General features: G+C 45.8%; 1 protein-coding gene across 3 annotated transcripts in view; it reads left to right on the top strand.

The window, feature by feature from the left end:
• The window catches only part of gpr63 (G protein-coupled receptor 63), a 202,762-nt gene extending 178,083 nt beyond the window's left edge, over positions 1–24,679 (top strand). For 2 of the 3 annotated variants that reach the window (XM_072499577.1, XM_072499575.1), the window contains one exon: positions 23,077–24,679. In XM_072499577.1, the coding sequence (XP_072355678.1) occupies positions 23,257–24,504 (1,248 nt within the window). In that variant the 5' untranslated portion in view covers positions 23,077–23,256 and the 3' untranslated portion in view covers positions 24,505–24,679. Of the gene's footprint in view, positions 1–12,120; positions 12,161–23,076 lie in introns of all 3 variants that reach the window. The other variant, XM_072499576.1, reaches the window with a different exon arrangement.
• Positions 24,680–24,970: the final 291 nt, after the last annotated feature.

Here is a 24,970-nt window from a genome sequence, read left to right as displayed (position 1 = left end):
GTGCAATAGTTAGAGATAACCGAGATTCAGATCAGATGTAGAATCGGTTTCATAGAATCATAGAATTTACATTGCAGAAGGAGGCCATTTGGCCCATCGCTTCTGCACCGGCCCTTGGAAAGAGCACTCTACCCAAGCCCACACCTCCACCCTATCCCCGTAACCCAATAACCCCACCACCTCTTTTTGGACACTAAGGGCAATTTAGCATAGCCAATCCAGCGAACCTGCATGTCTTTGGACTGTGTCAGGAAACCAGAGGACACCCACGCACACACGGGGAGGACATGCGGACTCCGCACAGACAGTGACCCAAGCCGGGAATCGAACCTGGGACCCTGGAGCTGTGAAGCAACTGTGCTAACCACTGTGCTACCGTGCTGCGCTGGGTGGAGATGAGGAATAGTTGGAGGAAGACGTCACTCATGGGAATGCACCACAACGTAGAGCAAAGTATAGAAGGAGCACAGTGGTTAGCACTGTTGCTTCACTGCACCAGGGACCCGGGTTCAATTCCCGGCTTGGGTCACTGTCCGTGCGGAGTCTGCACGCTCTCCCGTGTCTGCTTGGCTTTGCTCCAGGTGCTCCGGTTTCCTCCCTCAAGTCCTGAAAAATGTGTTGGTTAGGTGAATTGGACATTCTGAATTCTCCCTCAGTGTACCCAGTCGCCCGAGAGTGGCGACTAGGAGATTTTAACAGTAACTTCATTGCAGTGTTAATGTAAGCCTACCTGTGACAATAATAAAGATTATTATTGGGCAGCACGGTAGCATAGTGGTTAGCACTATGGCTTCACAGCGCCAGGGTCCCGGGCTTGGGTCACTGTCTGTGCGGAGTCTGTGCATTCCCCCCGTGTCTGCGTGGGTTTCCTCCGGGTGCTCCGCTTACCTCCCACAAGCCTGATAGACGTGCTTTTAGGTAATTTGGACATTCTGAATTCTCCCTCCGTGTACCCAAACAGGCGTTGGAATGTGGTGACTCGGGACATTTCACAGTAACTTCATTGCAGTGTTAATGTAAGCCTACTTGTGACAATAAAGATTATTATTATTAAAGAAGAAATATTGGCTGCTTGTGATAAAAGAATGATTATAATCGTGGGTGACTTTAACCTACATATAAACTGGAAAAATCAGATTGGCAGTAGTAACCTGGATGAGGAGTTCTTAGAATGCTTTCGAGATTTGTTCCAGAACATGCTGTTCTAAGAAACTACCAGAGAGCAGGTTGTCGTGATGTACATCACTGTAAGTACACAAAGGGTTAATGTACATACACTACACTAGCTAGACACTAGATGGAGCACCAGACACATGACACACAGACAGTCAACCAATAGGTTAGTAAGATAGGACACGACCAATGGGCATTCACGATACACACAGAGGTGACACTGCCACAGGGGGGCATTACACCAAACCATATAAAAGGTCACATCACACATGCTCAGTCTCTTTCCAGTGGAGGCATTCAGTGAGTACACAGGGTTGATTGAACATCACACCCACCACGTGGATTGTAGCAGACTGGTTCGTCAGTCTGAGTAGCTATAGCAGTATTAACAGTAGAGTCGAATCCAAGTAGGAGAATTGTTAATAGTTTAATAAACGTGTTAAAGCTATCTCCAAGTCAGAACCTTCCTTTGTCAGAGTGCACATCAAGGAAGCAGCCAAAACATGGTTCAGGAGTGAACTGTTTCAATCCATAGAGTTAAAACTCAGCAAACAGTGACTACCAGCAACAGCAGCCAGGCAAGATGATGTTCGAGATTCCGGTTCCACAGCAGCTCAGGTACCAAGGCAATCTCAATGAAAACTGGCGTTGGTTCAGGCAGAGATTCGAGATCTACCTGGTGGCATCCGACCTAGATGGTGTGGCGGATGCAGAGAAAATAAAGCTTCTACTTACCATTGTGGGTCCAGAAGCAGCTGAATGACAAAGCCATTTCCAGACCTTCAAATATTCAAAGGGGCAAAACAAGAGCAATTTCCAGGCAGTCCTGGACAAATTCCAAGAATTCTGCGAGGAACATACAAGAAGAAAAGATAAAAGAGGCGGTGAATTCGGCAAAATTCACCGCGATGTAGGCTTGCAGCAACGAAACGGCAGTTTTGAATTGCAGCCATCTTGGGAAAGGTGCTGCACATGCGCAGTTGCGCGACGAGCACACAGAACGGGAAGGTCCATTTGCACATGCGCGAGAAGCCGCACATGCGCAACTGTGAAAAAGGCCCAAGTAAAGGAACAGCGATCTGCGCATGCGCAATCGCTTCCTACGCACTATGTCACACGCGTCGTGAAGTCAGAGGCCCTAGACCACGCCCACTTATAGGGGAAATGTCCCAAAACACGGGGGGAAAAAAATTTAAAGCCGTAAAATCCGATTCTTTCACCTGGAACGACAGCACAATACCTGAAATTCGATGAGTAGCTGAAAGTTACCTCCGCAGAACCCTGCAACAAGCAGTAAGCACCGCCCAAAGAGATGATACAGTCCTTGAAGACTATGACTCAGACCTTGAATTCTTCTTTGGACATCGAGCCCGATGCCAGCTCCGACACAAAACGTGATGGTATGGTCTTGGAAGACAATGACTCAGACGAAGCTTTCACCTTGGGAGGCTACCCCAGTACCAAATCCGATCCGCAACTAGACGTGTTGTACATTGAAGACCCCGACGACGAGTTCTTCGGATTGGGGAATCTTCAGCCCAGCATATATGGCTTCTCGACTCGTGAGTGCACGATTATGCTGCGGCCTGACACCAAGAGACAGAGAGCGGTACAAGCCCACAGAGAGCGGCCTGCTGCCACACAGAGAGTGGTCCACACACCGCGAAGCCTCCCCGACTCCACATAGAAAGCGATGAACGACTCCACAGCAATCTCGTGGACAGACTCCACGATAGAAGCAACGCAAGACTCCACAGTGCAGTCCTTGCATGAACAAGAAGTGACTCGAGTGACAAGCCTCCACAGAGAGCTTGTGAACAGACTCCACGATAGAAGCAACGCAAGAGGGGCTGGTTTAGCTCACTGGGCTAAATCGCTGGCTTTTAAAGCAGACCAAGGCAGATCGGCAGCACGGTTCAATTCCCGTACCAGCCTCACCGAACAGGCGCCGGAATGTGGCGGCTAGGGGCTTTTCACAGTAACTTCATTGAAGCCTACTCGTGACAATAAGCAATTTTCATTCATTTCAAGACTCCAGAGCACAGACTTCCGGTGGCGGTCGCGAATGGAGCGGCCGCAGCAAAGACGCTCCCGCACAGCCACAAAATCATGTTTTTTTGGGGGTATTTTCCTGGGGAATTTTAAAAAAAAATAAAATTCCGTAGGCCCCGTAAATTCAGCCCTGCCCAGGCGCCAAATTTCCGATCCACGGAGCTGGAGAGGGAGAGGGAAAAAAAAGGAGAGACTGGTCCCGGTGAGCTGCACGTGGAGGAGGAATGGGGATCGCTCGGCAACGGCCTGAAAGTCGGAGCACGGAGAGGATCACAAGGACAAAATAAGAAATTTTTAATTCAACCTTCCTTGTTCCTCTCCTGCAAATTTTTTTTTTTAAAAGAAAGACTTTTTTAAAGGGGAAAGAAAACTTTCAAAAAAAAAAAAACCCTTTTTATAAAAAAAAAATTGTTTTTAAAAGGAAGGCACAGACAGAAATATGCCTCCAAAGAGTAAATTGAGGGGACGGCGAGATGTAAGAAGGAACAGCAGGGAAGGCGAAGGAAAAAAGCAGGAGCTGCGGCCGGGCAGGCAGACGACCCCACGGGGCGAGGCGGAGGTTCAGGCGAATCAGGAAGCGGAAAAACTGGCGAGCCGAGCAGCGGAGCAGGAACAGGACGCGGCGACCATCTCTTCTCTTCTTCCCCCCCCCCCCCCCCCCCCCCCCCCCCCCCCCCCGCACAGGGGGAGGAATAGAGAAGCGTGCTGAAACGGAAATAAGCGCCATAAAGGAGGAGATGAAAATGGAGATAAACGCCATGAGGGAGGCACTCAGGACGGAGCTCCACACAATGATGCAGGAGATGCTGGCGGAGACAACAGAAAAAATGCAGCGAACCATCAACGGCCTGGAAAGAAAGGTGGAGGTGCAGGAGAAAACTATTCAGAAGTTGGAGAGGGCCGCCTCGGACCAGAGCGACAGGATGGTAACTCAGGAAACTGAGGTGAAAAGACGGCCCCCTAACGAAGGGACACCCTGGAGGGCAGGGGCTCATCCACCAGGTAAGTAAGGGTGACCCCGCAGGACCGGGGGGTCAAAACCCCCCCACTAGGATTGTTACCTGGAATGCAAGGGGACTCAACGACCCGGTCAAAAGATCCAGAGTCTTCACCCACCTAAGAAGCCTGAAAGCAGACATAATCTACCTACAAGAGATGCACCTGAGGGAAAAGGACCGATGGCTGGTAAGGGACAGACATACCACTCATGCTACGGGACGAGGGCTAGGGGAGTAGCAATATTAATTAGTAAGAGGACGAGGTTTACGGAAACCAAGACAGTTACGGACCCAGGGGGACGGTACGTCATGGTCAGCGGTGTCCTGGAAGGGGCACCGGTCGTACTGACAAATGTGTACGCTCCCAACTGGGACGACACAGAATTCAGAAAGAAGACCATGGCAGAAATCCCCGACCTTGACACACACCGACTGATCATGGGGGGCGACTTCAACTGTGTACAGGACCCACTGACCGATCTATCAAACCCAGAGCAGGGAAAAAGACTGGCATGGCTAGGGAACTAGGAGCATTTATGGAGCAGATGAGGGCGGTGGACCCATGGGGGTTCCTGCACCCGGGAGAGAAGGAATTTTTATACTTCTCACAAGTACACAAGGTATACACCTGTATCGACTTCTTTGCAGTGGAGAAATCGGTGCTTCCAGGGATCACGGGAACGGACCACTCCGCGATCGTTATCTCTGACCACGCTCCGCACTATATGGATGTGAGGTTGGAGACAGGCCGTGCCCAGCACCCCACATGGAGGCTGGACACTGACCTCCTGACCGACAAGGCCTTCTGTCAGAAAACATCGCAGGGCCACAGGCGACTACGTGAGTACCAACCAAACGGGGAGGTCTCACCCTCCACGTTCTGGGAGGCACTGAAGGCCGTAATTAGAGGAGAGATCATAGCCTACAAGGCAAGCAGAGATGGGGAAGAGAGGATGGCCAGGCAACAACTGGTAGACTCCATCCTGGAAGTCGACAGAAAATACTCCGAGGTCCCGACCGTAGGGCTGCTGGTGGAGAGGAAAAAGCTGCAAATGGACTTTAACCTGCTATCCACTAGGAAAGCAGTGTACCAACTCCGCCAGACACTGGGGACCTTCTACGAACACGGAGACGAGGCTGGCCGCCTATTGGCTCACCAGCTGAGAAAGCAGGCAGCCACAAGGGAGATAGCCAGATAAAGGATAGCAGAGACAGACTGGTAACAGAACCAAAGGAGGTCAATCGGGCATTTGAGATCTTCTACCGGGGACTGTACACCTCCGAGCCCCCCAACAGTGACGTGGGGATGAAACTGTTCCTAGACTGATTGGAACTACCAGTTGTGGGGGAAGACAGACGGGCGGAGCTGGACGCACCAATAGGCCTGGGAGAAATCATGGAGAGCATCAGCTCCATGCAGGCGGGGAAGGCACCGGGACCCGATGAGTTCCCGGCGGACTTCTACAAAAAATGTGCACCAGTCCTGGCCCCACACCTAAGGGACATGTTCGCGGACTCACTGGCAAGGGGTACCCTGCCCCCAACGCTAGCACAGGCCACAATTTCACTGATACCCAAAAAAGATAAAGACCTGATGGAATGCGGATCATACAGACCCATTTCACTACTGAACGTGGATGCGAAAATACTCGCAAAGGTCCTGGCCAAAAGGCTGGAGGGCTGTGTACCAGAGGTGGTCGCAGAGGACCAAACCGGCTTTGTCAAGGGTGGGCAGCTCGCAGCGAACCTCAGGCGGCTGCTGAACGTAATAATGACCCCCTCTGGGGAGAGAAAACCAGAGGTGATTGTCTCCCTGGACGCAGAAAAGGCCTTCGACAGAGTCGAATGGAAATTCCTCCTCGAGGTACTGGAACGGTTTGGGCTAGGAGCGGGGTTCACCGCCTGGGTGAGGCTCTTGTACAACGCTCCCAAAGCGAGCGTCCAAACTAACACCACCAACTCTAAATACTTCCAGCTGCAGAGAGGAACAAGACAGGGCTGCCCCCTTTCCCCACTCTTGTTCACGCTAGCCATCGAACCCCTGACGATAGCCCTGCGGGACGTGAAAAGCTGGAAGGGAATCCGGAGAGGAGACAGAGAGCACAGAGTCTCACTCTATGCATATGACCTGCTCCTCTATGTCTCAAAGCCACAGGAGGGACTGAAGGCGATACTGCAAATGCTGAAAGAGTTTGGAACCTTCTCGGGCTAAAACTTAACCTGGGCAAAAGCGAGGCATCCCCAGTGAACCCAAACGGGGAAGGGAGAGAGCTGGAGGGGCTCCCGTTCAAAACAGCCCAGAACAGATTCTGCTACCTGGGGTTCCAGATAGCCAAAGACTGGACACAGATCCACAAGTAGAACTGACCAGCCTGGTGGAGGAAGTAAGAAGAGACCTTCAAAGGTGGGGATCACTCCCACTCTCCCTGGCGGGGAGAGTGCTGATGATCAAGATGAACGTACTGCCAAGGTTCCTCTTCCTGTTTAGATCCATTCCGATCTTCATCCCCAAGGCCTTTTTCCAAAACGTAGACAGTCTAATCATGGCGTTTGTGGGGGGGGGGGGTAAGAACCCGAGAATCCCAAAACAGACACTGCAAAGAAGGAAAATCAAAGGGGGCTTGGCCTTACCAAACCTACAATACTACCACTGGGCAGCAACAGCAGAAAGAGTGAGGGGATGGGTACAAGAACCTGACACAGATTGGGTACAAATGGAGGAGGCATCCTGTAAAGGAACGACCCCCCCCCCCCCCCGGGCCCTGGCTACAGCAGCACCCCCATCCTCCTCAACAAGATACACAACAAGCCCAGTGGTAGCGGCCACGCTGAGAACATGGACCCAGCTCGGACAACACTTCGAGGTAATTAAACTGTCCCCCATGGCCCCCATCTGCGGCAATCACAGATTCCCCCAAGCCATGCTAGATACCACCTTCAAAAGATGGAGGCGGGACGGGGGCACATTAACGGTCGGGGACTTCTACGTAGGGCACAGACTGGCGACACTAGACGAACTGACGAGGAAGTGGAGTCAGGAAATGAGACACCTCCAAATAAAGCTCTTCCTCCACAAAGAGACAGTAGGGTACCCTGGGGCCCCAGAAACCACACTACTAGAGGACCTGATAGGCACAAGCAACGAGAAGGGGGGGCTATGTGGGAAAATATACAGACAGCTACTGGACAGAGCCCGGACTCCACTGGACGAGATCAGACAAAAATGGGAGGACGAACTGGGGACAGAGGTAGGATGGGGACTCTGGGGCGAAGCACTGAGCAGGGTGAACTCCACCTCCTCCTGCGCAAGGCTAAGCCTAATGCAGCTCAAAGTGGTGCACAGAGCGCACCTGACCAGAACCCGAATGAGCAGGTTCTTCCCGGAGGTGGAGGACAAATATGAGCGGTGCCAGAGGGGCCCAGCCAACCACACCCACATGTTTTGGGCTTGCCCCAAGCTTGCTGGGTTCTGGGCAGCCTCCTCCGAGGCAATGTCCAAGGTTGTGGGGGTGAGGGTGAAGCCATGCCCAATAGTGGCAATCTTCGGGGTATCGGAGCAGCCAGAGTTACACATGGGGAAGGGGGCCAACGCCTTTGCTTTCGCTTCCCTAATCGCACGCCGGAGAATCCTGCTCGGCTGGCGATCAGCAGCACCACCCACAGCTGCAGATTGGCTCGCTGAACTTTTGCTATTTCTCCACCTGGAGATGATTAAGTACGCCACCCGAGGGTCAGAGGAAGGATCCTGGATACTTGGGGGCAGTTTGTCGGTCTGTTCCAAAACCTGTTCCAGAACGACGAGAGATGAACGGGGAAGGGGTAGGAACCATAGACAGATCCAGAGGGCAATGAAAAGCACGTAGGATCAGTTAAACGAAGGACAAACTAAACCTCTGTATAATAAAGGAAATTAGCGCAGGCGAGAAAAATGTGATGTGTATATATACAACTGTTTATATATATATGAAAAATGCCAATAAAAAGATTTTTTTAAATAAAGACTCCAAAGCGCAGTCCTTGCATGAACAAGACCATGAGGGTCCAGCAACCTCCTCTGAGCAACCAGCAGCAAACAATGCAAGTCTGCCACGCTCAAGTGAACAACAGAAAGACTATGACAGTCTGCCAGGCTCAAGTGTACAGCAAGCAGACTATGACAGTCTACCACGCTCCAGTGAACAAGAAGACTGACAGTCTACCACGCTCAAGTGTACAGCAAGCAGATTATGACAGTCCACCCAGATTATTTGAGCCACCAGAAGAAGACTTTGATGGTCTACCCAGCTCAAGTGAACGACAAGAAGACCCTGAGGCTCTACCCACTGTATATGAGACAAGTGATGACGGCATCCCACTTCCCATACCAAATGTGCAACGTGGCAGACCTCAGCTAGAATGTACAGAAGCACTCGACAATCACAGTGAGACTACTGGTGACTCTGGTGACACCACGTTACTTCAAACCTCATTCGCTCGAGCCTCTCCACAAGCAAATGCATTCCTGAATGTTTTGACTCCGGACGTGGAGCACCAAGAAATCTCAGCTGACTCAAGTGAACCTGCAGTGACTCCGGAGGGGGAGCATCAAGGAACCAAAGCTGATTCAGGTGAACCAGAAAGGGCTCCAAACGGGGAGCATCGACAAACCAAAACTGATTCAAGTAAGCCGGACATGACTCCAGACGGGGAGTGCCGCAAACTCAGTGACGGCACGCTCTAGGAGACAGCAGATGCCACAAAGCACGCTAACACGAGTAACTGTATGAAGGACTCGTATTATCCACAGAGCGTGGTCCTTGAGTCCAGCAACCACAACAACAACATCAAAGACAATAGCAAGAAGCGTACCGAAGGCAACAACGTCGACAACAAGCACGACAAAAACAACACCAATGGAACTACGACTGATACGACATGGTACAACTCTGCAAATGAGGCACACTGTTACTGCTCAGCTCAGTACAATGACATGCCATGGCAGGACGATGCATCTTACCAATTCACGTTTGCTCTACTACCAACAGGCAACCTGGCTTTCAGGACAGATGCCATCAAGAATTACCACCACAAGCATCGGAAAACAAAAAGAGTCCAAATCCGACAAAGAAATGATTTAACCACTTCTTGGTTCCTTCAGCACAAGGGCACTCTGAGTACAAACAGGGTTGATTGAACATCACACCCACCATGTGGATTGTAACAGACTGGTTCGTCAGTCTGAGTAGCTATAGCAGGATTAACAGTGGAGTCGAATCAAAGTAGGAGAATTGTTAATAGTTTAATAAACGTGTTAAAGCTATCTCCAAGTCTGAACCTTCCTTTGTCAGAGTGCACATCAAGGAAGCAGCTTATGCTACATCAAGAGCATAACAAAACACAGGTTACATTAGATTTATTACTGTGTAATGTAACAAGATTGGGCAGCACGGTGGTGAATGGTTAGCACTGCCGTCTCGCGGCGCGAGGACCCAGGTTTGATCTTGGCCCAGGCTCACTGTCCGTGTGGAGTTTGCACATTCTCCCTGTGTCTGGTTGGGTCTCACCCCCAAACCCAAAAAGATGTGTAGGGTTGGTGAATTGTCCACGCTAAATTGCCCCTTCGTTGGAAAAAAAGAATTGGGTATTCCCAAAAAAATGTTAAATTTAAAAAAATGTAACGGGATCAATTAATGTCTTCAGGCAGGACGGTGGCGCAGTGATTAGCACTGCTGCCTCATGGCACCGAGGTCCGAGGTTCAATCCCGGCTCCGGGTCACTGCCCGGTGGAGTTTGCATATTCTCCCTGTGTTTGCGTGGGTTTCGCCCCCACAACCCAAAGATGTGCAGGGTAGGTGGATTGGCCACGCTAAATTGCCCTTTAATTGGATAAAAAATTAATTGGGTATTCTAAACTTATATTTTAAAAATGTTTATGTCTTCAGAGTAAAGGCACCTCGTGGTAAAAGTGACTACAAAATCATTGAAGTTATCATCCAGTTTGAAAGGAAGAAGAGTGGATCTAAGACAAGTATTTTAAACTTAAGTAAGGGCAACTATGTGGGCATGGAAGCTGAGCTAGATGAAATGTACTGGGATACTAGGCTAGCAGATAGATCAATCGAGAAGCAGTGGCAGACATGTAAGGGATATTTCAGAATACACAGAATAATTATATTTCTGCTGAAAAGAAAAATTCTGGAAGGGAAGAGCCAACATCTATTATATACTTAAGAAATTAAGGAAAATATCAAACATTTAGGAAAAAATATACAATTGCTTAAAGGTGAATGGCAGGTCAGATGATTGGTCAGAATATAAAGAACAGCAGAGAATGACTAAAAGGTTAATCAAGAGAAAGAAATGAGAGTACAAGAGGAACCTAGCTAGGAATGTAAAAACAGACAGCAAGAGTTCCAAGGCAACGTAAACCGGAAAATACAGGATGCCTGTCTTGGGAAAAGTGTTATTATTTATCCTTAAAAGTGGTTATAGCTGGGCACTTGGACAAGCTCAAGGTAATTGGGAAGAGTCAGCATGGTTTTGAGAAAGGAAAATCGTATTTAACCAATTTGCTGAGTTCTTTGAACTTGCACTGTTGATAAAGGGCATCTTGTAGATGTGCTGTACTTGGATTTCCAGAAAGCATTTGATAAAGTGCTAGATCATAGGCCTTTGTAAAAGTTAAAAATTCATTGTGTAGGGAGTAGCACATTAGACTGATTGGATTGCTGGCAGAAAAGAGAGTATGCAGAAATGGATATTTGTCTGATTGGCAGGATGTGATGAGTGTAGCCCCACAGGGGTCTGTTGGGCCTCAACGTTTTACAATTTGCGTCAATGACCTAGATGATTGGAGCAAAGGCATGGCAGCTACATTTGCAGGTGACACAGAGATATGAAAGTGTGTCGTGAAGACATAAGGAGTTTGCAGATAGATATAGATAGGTTGAGTATGTGGGCATAAATTTGGCAGCTGGATGTGGGGAAGTGTGAAGTTGTTCATTTTGATAGGTAGAAAAAAAGTACTATTTAAGCAGAGAATGACTTCAGCACGTCGAGGTGCAGGGGAATTATGGTGTTCTCGATGCTTGAGTCACAAAATGTGAGTACGTAGATGAAGCATGTAATCAAGAAGGGATGCTGTCCTTTATTACGAGAGGAATTGAACACAAAGGTAAGGATGTTATGCTTCAGTTAAACAGGGCTTTAGTGAGATCGCATCTCAAGTACTGTGTGCAGTTTTGGTCTCTGTATTTAAGGAAAGATGTAAATGCATTGGAGGTGGGTCAGAGGAGATTTATTAAATTAATATCTGAAGAGGATAGGTTGGACAGACTGGGCTTGTTTCCACTAGAATATGGAAGAGTGAGGGGTGACTTAATTGAAATATATAATATCCCGAACGTTATTGACAAGGTGGATGTTGAAAGGATGTTTCTCCTTGTGGGTGAATCCAGAAATGGAGTGCACTGTTTTAAAATTGGGAATCGCCCTTATAGGACAAAGGTAAGGTTTTTTTCTCTCTCTCTCGAATATTGTGAGAATTTGGAACTCTCTGCTCAGAAGACGTTGGAAACAGGGTCACTGAATATTTTTAAGGTAGAGGTTAGATAGCTTCTTGTTTGGCAAGAGAATCGAAGGTTATTGGGGGTAGATGGGAATGTAGAACTCAACACAAACATATCAGCCATGATTTTATTAAATGGTGGATGAGGCTTGACGGCTGAATGGTCTACTTCTCCTATTTTGTATGTTGGCCTGAGATAAAAACAGGTCACTTGTTGATTTGCCACACAAGCCATAATACTTGGTGTTTCCTAAACCTTAAAATGCCATGAACAGGTAATGAAAGTGAGAGACTGCATTCTTCACATTTTGTTCCATTATTGTTCTCTTTTCTTCTTTCTTGCCCTTTCAGAGCCGACAGCTTCAATAGAGGACTTACAGCAGTTTTGCAGGTGCTGGAAAAAAACATTTCTGGAATGTTGTCTGGATTGCTTTACCTCTTTTATGGCATGGGGAGAAGAGCTAAAAAGAATGTCATGACTTACTGGTATACAATAGAAAAGAGGTTGTGAGCATTAGAAATTTTCAAGGGGGCAGATCCTGCTGAAGCATGCCGCAGAGACTGCAACGATTATCTTCGAAAATCAAGCTCCTCTTGTTTAGTTTCTTGGGACATGTACTACAATTATTGACTTGTGTCAAGATTATTAATTCATACTGGCATTTACAGTACACTACTAGCTGAGTTGGATGAGTAGTTTTACTCATTTTTTGTTTATTTCTGTGCTTGCTGCAGCTGTCAGTACAGACATGGACCTCTTGGGCATCCCATAAAGCACCATATGGATAACTATCATAAAATTCTATGATCTGTATATATTATACAAATTCCATTCTATTAAGAGTTATGTTTGTTGAACACGAGTTAAAACTCATTTTTGTTTTGACTTATTTTGAAATCTACAAATAAATCCTCAAGAGAACAAATTATACGAAGGGTTGATTATGTCTGACACACTTGATTGAACTTTTCGGGGCGTGACTGAAGTAATGGACATGGATGTTATTGATATAGACTTCCAAAAGGCATTTGATAAAGTTCCTCACAAGGGACTATTATTTCAAGTTAAAGCTCATGAAATTCAAGGCAAAAGAATTATTGACTTGGTTAGACATTTGGAGACAGACAATAGGGATAATGGGTGCATACTTTAATTGCAGGATGTGACTAGTGGGTTCCCGCAAGCATCAGTGTTGGGGTCTGAATTATTATTGTAATTAACAACTTAAATAATGGGCTAAAAAACCATGTACCCTGACATTTTAAGCAGTGTAGTTGGAAACATAAACTTACAAAAATATTAATAGATTAAATGAATGGACAAAACTATAGCAAATAGATTTAAATGTAAGAAAATGTGAAGTCATCCACGGGCCTAAAAAGAGTAGAAAATGATATAAAATTGTTTATGACACAATAGGGGGTCCAAATAGAATTTGAGGTTGAGGTACATAGTCTATTAAAATGTCACAGTCACAGAAAAAATGTTTAACTTTTATATCTAGGAATAAATTACGAGGAGTATTTAAGAACCGAGGGCAGTGCGTTAGAAAACCAATCTAGAATCTTAGTCCAGTTCCAATTTACATGAGCCCAAAAGGCAAAACTCGCTCCAGTTTGGCATGGATTGCAATCAATTATCTATTTAAATTCGGGAGGCTGGTTTAGGAAATAGAAATGTCAGATTGATACACTAACTTATGCTATTCTTAAGATGAAGGTTATAGAACATTTTTGAGCAGAGTTGAGGGAAGATTAGATGCAGGGTTATAGATGCTATTGATGCAGAGTAATCGTCCACAAATAGATCAACAGAGCAGTCTAGAGGGACCGAATGGTCTACTTCTCCTATTTCTTATGTTTGTAATGCTGAACACATGATATTCTCCTATTCCTAGGTATGAGGTGTAATATCTAAAATGAAGGAGAATAACTTGAAATAGTAACCAGGAGAGAAAGAAATTAGATAGATTCTTGATAAACAAAGGGTTATCAAGGGTAGGCAGGAGGTTACAGTCAGATCGGCCATGTTTTTATTGAATGGCGGAGCAGGCTCAAAGACCCAGTGGCCGACATCTGCTCCTAACGCATATGTTCGTACCTTCAGAATTATTCCGATTAATTATGTGAATGGCTTGAGATATGGCAAGGCAGATTTTCATGTGGATCAATATTTATTGGGAGAGATAGCCAAGTGTGTTATGTGAAAAGTTCAGATTTTAAGTATGCCTGTGGACATTTTGGAACAGGCCTGATCCATCAAGATTAAACAATTGCCTTATGTTAAAGGAGTTACAGCATCTAAATTCCAGCAGGGATATCCCATCCAAACCAGTGTCAAATTAACAAAAAAACTAACAAAAATGGTTGTTGCCTTTTATGGTGTCACAGGAATTCAGAAGCATCCACTCAAATCGAGGCAGGTCTGTTTAAATGAGACAGTAGTTGTTTGGTAACAAAAGAGAAAATGCTGGAAAATCTCAGCGAGTCTGGCAGCTGCCAGACTTGCTGAGATTTTCCAGCATTTTCTCTTCTGTTTCAGATTCCAGCATCCGCAGTAATTTGCTTTTATCCGTTGTTTGGTAACATCATACAGATCATTGTCCAGCCTTAATACCTCAGTGATTCTGGATTTAACTCGTGTCCATTTCGTGTTTCTAGGTGCTACAGAAAAGGCAGAAGCAAAATGAAAGGCCACAGTAGGAAATTTTATAAGTCCAAGCAGTTTTGTTTTTGTTTCATTTCGCACTATATATCTTGCAAACACGTATGACCTACATACCTAGCATCACATTGACGCTGAAATTCATACATCACATTACTTATTTGTGTGATAGACAGAACATCCTTTTGGCTTGATGGCAGCATCCTGTTAGCGGTGATTACCACTCGTGTTGCTACTGCATAGTAATAGTAGAAAACAACCAGTTTCACCCATTGCTCAAATTTTGGAGATAGCTTGTACTTCTACAGTAATTTAAGGTAGACCGAGCACTGTTTTGGGCCTTGTAAATAACTTGAATGGAGCTTTAGGAAGATTGCTCCTACAATTTAAGATGGAGAACTGCAAGCCTACACAAAGGCTCTGCTGATGTCACTACAGATCCTGTGATGCTTCACCAGTAGGGATGTATTCTCTGATGCATAATACCCCTTCCCCTTCTTTAGTATAACGATTTACCATTGATGCAACAGGCCGACCTATGTATTATCTCGATACACATATATACACAACTTAATAAGACAGTCTCCCAGGTGGACGTTTATTCCTTTTGGGTTGAATTTTGGGTTCTGGAACCTGACCACTCGAGATCTTGGAAGTGTCCTCAGTAGGTGGTTCTTCCTCTGAAGTTACTCCAGTGTCCACCTCTATAGGTATTGTAATGCCCTCAGAATCAGAATCTGTACTTGTCTCTGCATTTGGCCTCTTTTCCAAAGTATTGTTAAGTTTCCAAGGGAAACAGGTGGTGATTTGACTTAGTGATGAAAGTAGCTGATCGTATGATGTTGTCAAACTCTTTCATCATCCATCTGCACAGTGTATGATATTGGACCTGTTTTTGCTCGGATGACAGCAGAGACCCATTTCTCATTGGTGGTATAGCTTCTGCCGAGCACTTGCTCTCCTTGATTAAATACTCACTTTTTGAGTTTTGTTTCCTCTTCGCAATTTATGGTTGTTGTTGTTTGACAATCACTGAAGTATCAGGTGGAATTAACAAATCAAACTGTGTTCGGAGTTTCTTTTTGAACAGCAGCATTGCTGCTGAACTTTGTGCTGTTGCTTGTGCCTTGTTCCGATAAGACATTAAGAATTTGTTCATTCTTCTTGCCGGTATACCCTGGTCTTTCGATGCCTTGATGGGATGCTTCAATGATTGAACAGAACGTTCAGCCAGCCCATTTGTTGCAGAATGGTACGGAGCTGTCTCGCAGTGGTTTACGCTGTTTCTCTTCAGGTAGTTCTTGAACTCCTTCGAAGTGAACTAAGTACTATTGTTGTACACTGGCAGCCTTGTTCCTTGTGGTATCCATTTTGTGGATCTTTGCTCCAGCCCCTATGAAACTTTTTTTTTTTTGCTAGCTCCATAGATGTGGCAACTTCCACAGCAGCTTTAAGAGTTAAATCACTTACAGTAAGCAGTTTTCTCTGATTAGCTTCACTGTGGAGACAAACCAGGCTGTCACAAAGAATGTCATCAAGTGTTGCACCAAACTCATAGTGTTTTGCTAACCTCCTTAAAGCCACTACGAATTGTAAAACGCTTTCACCCTCTTCCTGATGACAACGGTGGAACCAAAACCTTTCTGCAATTAACAAAGGTCTCGGTGAGAAATGATCCCCTTATCGACAATGCAACTTGGAATCTTTTTTTTTTGCCTGACTATGTTTTAACTTTTTCCCGAGCAGTGACCTGTACAGAGTCAGAGAATTTCTGAATTCCCATTTCCCGCAGCCCATTTAGCTTCCCCTGTAGCCCTGACTCAACGGCAAGCATGTTTTTGAATTCTAGTTCTTCTTACTCATGGTTGTGTTCCATGATTCTTTTTTAAAACCTTCAACTTCTGTGGCTTGCTTCACCTGACGTGTGAGAGAGTCCAGTCCCGAAAAACCCTCTCTCTGCTCTTGATGCTGTCTCCACTGTTTTTGTCGAATCTTTTCTTCTTTCAACAATTTGTTTTTGTGCCCGAGTCCTCGTCGCCAGTTTCCTCTTTTTGTTATTTCTTAGTTAACCACAAAGAGGAAAAGTATGGAGGTGCCCACACTTTGTATTCTTACAAACACAAGAGCTTTTATTAAGAGGTGTTGCTCATACAATTTAAGATGGAGAACTGAAAGCCTACGCACCACACTCTGCTGGTGTCACTCAAAATCACGTGATGCTTCACCAGCAGGAATGTATTCTGTGATACATTACTATAGAGCCCTGTTCTTTGCAAGCAGAAAGAACATGTACACACATTGTGCCTGTTTCAACTGAACAAAGTCCGTGACAGCCATTCACTGATTCATTCCTCAAGGCACTGACTTGACCAGTCAGGGTCAAACTGCCTTATTTAAATTAAAAACAGTGTTTGGCAGTTAACTGTCTGTCATTTGGGGCATTTGCCATTGGCAACACCTCTACCAATTGGAGTTACTTGCCAACCAATCTGCACTTTCTTCTTGTACAGTATAATTTGTTTTCCCATTATATTGGTTGTCTTGCAAAGTGTCCTGATGATGGAATCTCTACAGTGCAGAGCGAAGCCATTCAGCCCATCGCATCTGCACCAATCTTTGGAAAGAGCCCCCTACCCAGACCCACTCCCCTGCTCCATTCATGTAACCCCACCTAACCGTTGGACACCAAGGGACAATTTTAGCATGGCCAATCCACCTAATGTGCACATCTTTGGATGAGTTCAAGCCTGAAGCTTCAGCACTTTCATTTTTCAGCAATGCTAAATACTGATAATTGAAAGATAATGGGCGGGATTCTCCGTCGGCCAGTGGTGGAATCGGAAAACATGATTGTGCGGAAACTCCACTGTCAGTCGAAAATTGAGGATGGATGCCATGCTCCAGTGCCGTGAATGCGTTCTATGCCACGTGCCAGCATGGCCATGCAAATTGTACAGTAAAGGCTGTTGGCATATCATTAATGGGCCCAGTCTGGTATTTTCCGGATCTTCCACAATATTACGCCTCCGCCAGGAGGAATTACCTGACGGTTAGGTTCACTTGTGATATTTTAAATCTGGAAACAGGCTGCTGAGGGTGCAGGGGGGGGGGGGGGGGGGGGTAGAAACAGTGTCCAACATCGCTATAGTGTGCGGACAGTTGTGTCGCAGGCAGGGAGGCATCTGCCAGGGCTGGGGGAATAGCGGGGGGAGGCTAGGAGGTTTGCCGTAGGGCATGGCATGGACCATGGCCATTGCTGCAGCCTCCAAGGCAGCCATGCGGCTGCGCACACCGCTGACTGCCCACTGGGACCAATGCCATTATCATGGTTGGGATGAGCGTTGACATGCCTTTGAATTGCGCGGATTGTACATGGTGCTATCCCATTAACGGGACCTGAATCGCTCCGGGACTAGCACTGCTTTCGGCACATAGAACACTCGTGATTTCGACTTCTGGTTGGGGCCATGATTTGAGCGGTCACATGTAATGTGGGTCTCATATGAAATTCTCGAATACGACCTTTTAACCCCATCAAACAGGCACCATAATATCCACAACCCCACCCCCATCCCCCAACCCCACAGCTTAACCCCCAGAAACCACATCAACGAGAAATAGGAAGAAAGAGTGGGAAAGAGCCGACCTCCCAGCAGAAAAGCCAGCAAGGACGAGGGGGGGGAACCTCGGCCTTGGAGCCGGCAGCCACATGAGGTGGCACGGAACCAGAAAGGACTGACCTTGCAGAGTTCCCAGCGCAAACTCCAGTGCTGATGGACAAACTCATGGACTTCATCACCTCCGAGCTCCAAAGACACAGGGAGGAGCTGAAGAGAGGCCTCCTGTCGAGACGGCAACTGTCCCCATGAGGGAGGCAATGGCAAAAATGGAGAGCGGCGGCCTGAGGCCCAAGAGTCGATGGTGAAAGACCTCCAGGAGGCCACTAAGGATCAAGGGGACTAGATCAGGGCACTCAAAGTGAAGCTGGCGAGCCTGATCAAGACCCAGAGAGACCTGAAAGAAACAATAGACGACCAGAACAGGTCTTGACACTAAAATCTAGGAATCGTGGGGCTGTGGGAACGTATGCAGGGTAGGAACCCCACTTAATACACAGCGACGATGCTCGGGAAACTGGTTGGCGAGGAGGGCTTTGCCAAGCCCCAGGGGTGGACCACGCCCACAGGTCACCTCGGCAGCCGCCCAGAGCTAGGGAACTTCCATGGGCGATAATTGTAAAGTTCCACAAGTATCAGGACAAGGAGTGGATCCTGAGGTGGGCGAAGGTGCGAGAGGATGGGAAGGATATCCCATTCACTTCTACCAAGACATTATTGCAAACCTTGCCAAGCGACGGGCTGAATTTAACGCTGCCAAATCCGCCCTATACACACGCAAAATGTGGATTGCTGTGCTTTACCCTGCCAAGTTATGGATCACAAAGCAGGGGAAAGTTATTTCGACGCCCCGGAGGAGGCCAACAAATTTGTCCAAAATAATGGTCTGGGCAGGCAGTGATGGCACACGGGCTGGAATGTATGTTGCGAGAGTCAAGAGGGGTTGGACTCAACATTGACAGAGCGCAGATGGCGGGGGCAGGGGGGATGCAGATGGGGGTTAAATAGAGGAACCTGACCAAGAGGGGAGCCGCTTCACTGGCGAGTAAGCTGGTGTACGGGAGTACAGTGAAGGAGAAGGTCGCAGTGCGCCTTCCAGGAAGGAGGGGGAAGACAGAAATTTAGTGGAGGCAAAGGGCAAAAGAAGGGGGGGCTGGAGTTGCGAAGAGGGGGAGTGGAGTCAAGGAGGTAGGGGGATTAGGAGGGGAAGCACAAGTGCAGGAGGAGACGGGGAGAGACAGAAGGGGAGGAGGGTAGAGCGCTGATTGCAACAGACACCACGTGGAGATGGCAAAAAGAGGAAGCAGTTGTTTGCCAGTTTAAACTGCGCGAGAGTGAGGGCAGGCCCAATCGGGCCGGGCCCACACGGTGAGTATGGTTAATCCCACAGGAGGGGGGGGTTTCTCCCACCCTCCCCCAATCTGGATAGTTAAATGGAACGTGAGGGGCCTCAACGGGCCGGTGAAGAGATCCAGAGTCCTCGCCCTTCTCAACAGTCTGAGGGTGGACAGAGCCTTCCTACAGCTAACATACCTGAGAAAGGTAAGGAAGGGTGGGAGAAACGTTTCACTCCTGTTTCGACACTAGGACAAGGTGGGTGGCCATATTAATTAACAGGACAGTCTAATTTACGGCGGCGAGCACAATGACGGACTCAGGGGGGCAGTGCAAAATCCAGGGTCCCGGGTAGTTTTGATAAACATATATGCCCCAAACTGGGACAACGCAGAGTTCATCAAGAAAACGATGGCTGAAATCCCGGACTTGGACACCCACGATTAACCATGAGAAGCGACTTTAACTATGTACAGGATCCGACATTGGATAAATCCAACCTCAGGATAGGTAACGTGCCAAGCATGGCATGGGAATTGAATGCCTTTATGGAGCAGATGAGGGGTTAGAACCATGGAAAAAGAATTCTCCTCAAGGCCTACTCACAGATAGACATTTTTTTGTGCTAGGGAATAGCACCCTCTTCCCAGCATAAAAACGTCTATCCACCCCCAATGGGCCGGATTCCCGATGGCGAGGGACATGTGTGCTCTCAGTTTTCGTGAACCCGGCGTGGCGGCTGTTATCTGTGGACTGTGTCATGTACAGAGGTTGATGTTGTTCTTGGCATTTCACTTTAAGTTGCCGAGCAGTGAAAATAATTTCCACTGTTCCATGGTATGGTCAGAATCCACACTAGCTTTCTGGGAGGATTTCTCCAGAGACTGGGACAAGGTGGCTCGCAAGAATTTGGCCGATGATCTTGGCGATGGAGAGTGTTATATTTTAAATAATGACTTATCTAAAATATATATATTACTCTTGAATCCACCAGGATGATAAAATGACCAATAGTCTTCTTGTTGTAATAAAATAATAAACTGTGAGTCATTTTACTTAATACTAAACTAACAATAAAGAATTAAAGTACAATACAGATAACTATATAACTATACACTATTGTAACAAACTAGTTCTAACTTTTCTCACTCTAGCTATGCCTTGCTTGTTCACTGTTCTGATGTAATCTGACTTAGAAAAGGCAGGAAATCAGTTCTTATCGTGTCTGACTGTGAGCCATCTAGTGTTGAAATGACTGTACTATATTTACATACATTGATCGTGTATATTGATATCTGAATATCACTAGAGAGAGTACGACGGTTCCTCTGTCATACCCCCAGCCCGCTTTGTCACCTTTCTTAAAGATGGTGGGGAAGAATACATCCCTGAGGTTGGCAGGAATTTCCCTCCCAGATTTTCAAGAACAGCTGTTGGAGGTGGACGGGTGATCTCTGCTCCAAGTTTGAAAATTTCCGCTGAGATCCTTCCACTCCCACGGCTTTTCCATTCTTTGTGTTTAATGGCGGTTTCGATTTCATCCACGGTTGGTGAGAGTCCAATATCATCGTTGATGGGGAGCTGGAGGATTTCCTGAAACACGCACTCTATGAGTTCTTTGAAGTGTTATCTCCATCGAAGGCCGATGTTTCCTGTCTCTTGAGGGATCTGCCGTTACTCTGCACTAGTTTGAGGCCGAGGGTATTGGGTCCACATATTCCCTGGTGGCGATGAAGAAGCCGCGGGTGTCATGCTTGTCAATGAGTTGCAGCTCCTTCGCTTTCTCAGTCCACCATTGGTTCTTGATTTCCTTAGTTCTTCTTTGTACCTCGCCTTGGTTATTTGATGAGCTCTCCACTTTGCCTTGTTGGTTATGTCATTTTGCCAGCAGATAACTTTCCTCTTCTTATCAATGAGGTGGTCTGAACTAGTCTTGGTGTTTCTTGGTCTTGCAGCTGATGGTTTCTTCACCGCTTGAGATGATGGCTGTCTTCAGCTCTTTCCAGTTTTCCTCCACTCCATTAGAATGGACACCTTGGAGACTTTGAAGAAGACATTATCGGAAGTTGACTAGCATGCTTGGCTCTTGAAGCCGCTCAAAGTTGATCTTTTTTCTGAGCTGTTTCTTCATGTTCTGCTGCTTCTGGTGACATTTGATAGACATGTTTGATGGTATTTGATAATGCCCTTATAAAGTATCTTGTGATGTTTTACTACAATAAATCTGCCGTATAAATATAGGTTGTTGTTTCCTGTAATTCTTCAATAACATTTTGTACAGCTTTAGTCTAGGAGATTTATGGATCTCAAATACAAAACCAACTTATATGATGAAAATAAAGGTGTGTTTTATAAACAATGTTTAGAGTCAGTTCGATGAAGGGCTTAGTTTTTTTAGTAGGCTTGTATTACCCCAGCTTCTTTAAAAGATCATTGGATAGCCGATTGCAACACCAGTTTTGAAACCACAGTTCATAAATAATTCAAGAAAATCCAGAAGCTGCATGGAGCTGCTTAAATTTGATTTACTATAAATCCATTAAATTAACACAGAATAGTGCATTAGAATGCTAATGTTGCATGTTAATTTATGTTTGTCGATTTGTTACAGTGGTTACTCTGGAATTCCAATGATTGAGTCATCATTTGATGGTGTGAGTTCAAGCTGTGGTCAGGGATCACTGGTACTTGCTAGTGAGGGCCTCAAACCTGTGTTTTCAGTTGTTTACTATTCAATTAAGGAGAGCAGTCAAGTGGGGTCCTTTGAAGTTGATATGGCTTCAGTGATTACATGACTTGCAATAAGAGGTTAGAATGGTGCTCCATAGACAGGCGGGTGTCCTTATCCTTTGGAACGAAAGAGAAAATGCTGGAAAATCTCAGCAGGTCTGGCAGCATCAGTGGGGAGAGAAAAGAGCTAACGTTTCGAGTCTGATGACTCTTTTTCAAAGCTTGGTTAGCTTTGACAAAGAGTAATCGGATTCGAAATTAGCTCCTTTCTCTCCCTACAGATGCTGCTAGACCTGCTGAGATTTCCCAGCATTTTCTCTTTCGTTTCAGATTCCAGCATCCACAGTAATTTGCTTTTATCCTTATCCTTTGGTCCTGGCTAGCTTTTTAAACATTTGGCTGGATGGCTGAATGTTAACGCATATGTATAGAAAGCCATCATCATAAATAAGTGTCTGCAAATTAAACTTGAGAAATCCATGAATAGAATTTCTGATTCGCCCTTATGGAATAGGCATTCTCACTAGAACATGACCTATGATTTTCTGCCCCACCTTCCTATTTCCCAGAAAAATCTTTAAAAAAAGAATAGTTATCTAATTGTGTTTGCAACATTTCAATTCCCTTTGTCAGCTGTGTGCGTATTCTTTTTTCCTTGATCAGTACTTCCAGTATAACTGACTGAGACAGATTTTGGCCTTTGATTAGTTCTGACTATCATCACCATTTATGGAAAGGGAATAATAAGTGTTTCTCCAGCATTATCTTTCCTATCTAGGCTCGGAATGGCAATAATTCAGAATTTTGTGAGGTTGCAATGACGCCTTATGCTGATAAATGCTTTGGATTTAAACTTAATTGCAAATGTGAATTTTCCAAAAGTGATGTAACAAAGTATGAAAATAGAACTTCTCTTCCAGACGGCCAGGGCACTGATTCTATTTTTCTCTTTTTTTCCAGATTGTGAAACTGGAATCCAATAATACCATCAGCAGTAGTTGGTAACTGCACAGCTTCAAGAGATAACTGCACAGCTTCGAGACGAAACTGCTATTTCAGCCAATATGTAACTGCCACAAATCGTACTTCGATGATGCAGGATGATTCCTTTGCATTTTGGCCAGTGGTCCTAGCATAACCATGGTTTATTCTCCACTTTTGACTGCAGATGCAGGGACCTCAAATAGCACAATTGTCACTTATGAACATGCCTATTTCAACTCTACAGCACATCCTGTAATTCACAATGAAATGGAACTATCTGTTAATGAAGGATCTGCCACTTATAAAACTGCAGAAGGGAACTCCATGGAAAATAGCACAGCAATGCCCTCTCGGTCAGACTATGGGAGTTTAGGCCTTCCTATGCAGGTCCTTCTTTCTGCAGTTATGGTGGTAATAGCTTTAATTTCTTTCCTGGGAAACTTTATTGTCTGTCTCATGGTTTATCAGAAAGCAGCTATGCGGTCAGCTATTAATATCCTCCTGGCAAGTTTAGCCTTTGCAGACATGATGCTTGCTGTAATGAATATGCCTTTTGCCCTAATCACTGTTAATACCACCCACTGGATCTTTGGTGGTATCTTCTGCAGAGTGTCTGCCATGTTTTTTTGGCTTTTTGTGATAGAAGGAGTAGTTATCTTGCTTATAATTAGCATTGATCGATTTCTCATTATAGTTCAACGGCAAGATAAATTGAATCCTTACCGTGCTAAGCTGCTTATTGCCATCTCGTGGGGCATGTCATTTTGTATGGCCTTTCCCCTTGCGCTTGGTAGTCCACATCTGCCTGTGCCATCTCGTGCTCCGCAGTGTGTATTTGGCTATTCCACAGACCCTGGTTACCGGGCTTACGTTCTGTTAATAATAATTGTGTTCTTCTTCATCCCATTCATGCTGATGCTATACTCTTTTATGGGTATCCTCAACACTGTCCGGCATAATGCCATTCGGATCCATAGCAGCTCAGATAGCATTTGTTTGGGCCAAGCAAGTAAACTTGGACTGATGAGTCTGCAGAGACCGTGCCAGCTAAGCATTGACATGAGCTTCAAAACACGTGCCTTCACTACCATCCTGATCTTGTTCATTGTCTTCATCGTCTGTTCAGCGCCATTCACCACATACAGCCTTGTTTCTACTTTCAACAGTAGTTTTTATCATAAAGATAACTTTTTTGAGATAAGCACGTGGCTCCTTTGGTTAAGCTACCTCAAATCTGCACTCAACCCATTAATTTACTATTGGAGGATTAAAAAATTCCGGGATGCTTGCTTAGAGCTGATGCCAAAAACCTTTAAGTTCTTGCCACAGCTACCTGGACGTACCAGAAGGCGAATTCGTCCAAGCTCCATTTACGTTTGTGGGGAGCACCGATCCGTGGTTTAAGCTACAAAACCCTGTATTTTTAGAAATATCTTCTTCGACACTGCCATTACAGGACTTACCGATTTGTTTTGTGTGGAATATTTCCCCAAGGTTTCCTTCTGCTTAAAAACGCCTGATGCACATCTTAAATACAGATGTAGTTGCATTCTCTGTAGCTGCAAACAATTGTTTAAAATTGTGAATTCATGTTTTTACAATGTAAATTCGAAAATATTGCCTGTGCAATTTGTATACTTTTTGGATACTTTGTAAACATTGGTCAGGCTCTGCTTCAAAGCTTGTGAATTGCTGTCCATTGGTTTGATGCTGCTAACTTTAGTGAGAATGTGCAATTCTGTGTTTTGTGTTCTGACCACTAAATGGAACTGACTTTTATTAACAATATGAATTAAGCACAATTGTCCTCTCAGGCTAACGACAGATGAAAATGAGCACTATATGTTAATTACTTATTATTTTTGTGGTT

This window comes from Scyliorhinus torazame, chromosome 4 (assembly GCF_047496885.1).
Source record: "Scyliorhinus torazame isolate Kashiwa2021f chromosome 4, sScyTor2.1, whole genome shotgun sequence".
Classification (NCBI taxonomy): domain Eukaryota; kingdom Metazoa; phylum Chordata; class Chondrichthyes; order Carcharhiniformes; family Scyliorhinidae; genus Scyliorhinus; species Scyliorhinus torazame.
Note: the sequence above shows the minus strand (reverse complement) of the source record. Positions and strands in the feature narration are given on the sequence as shown.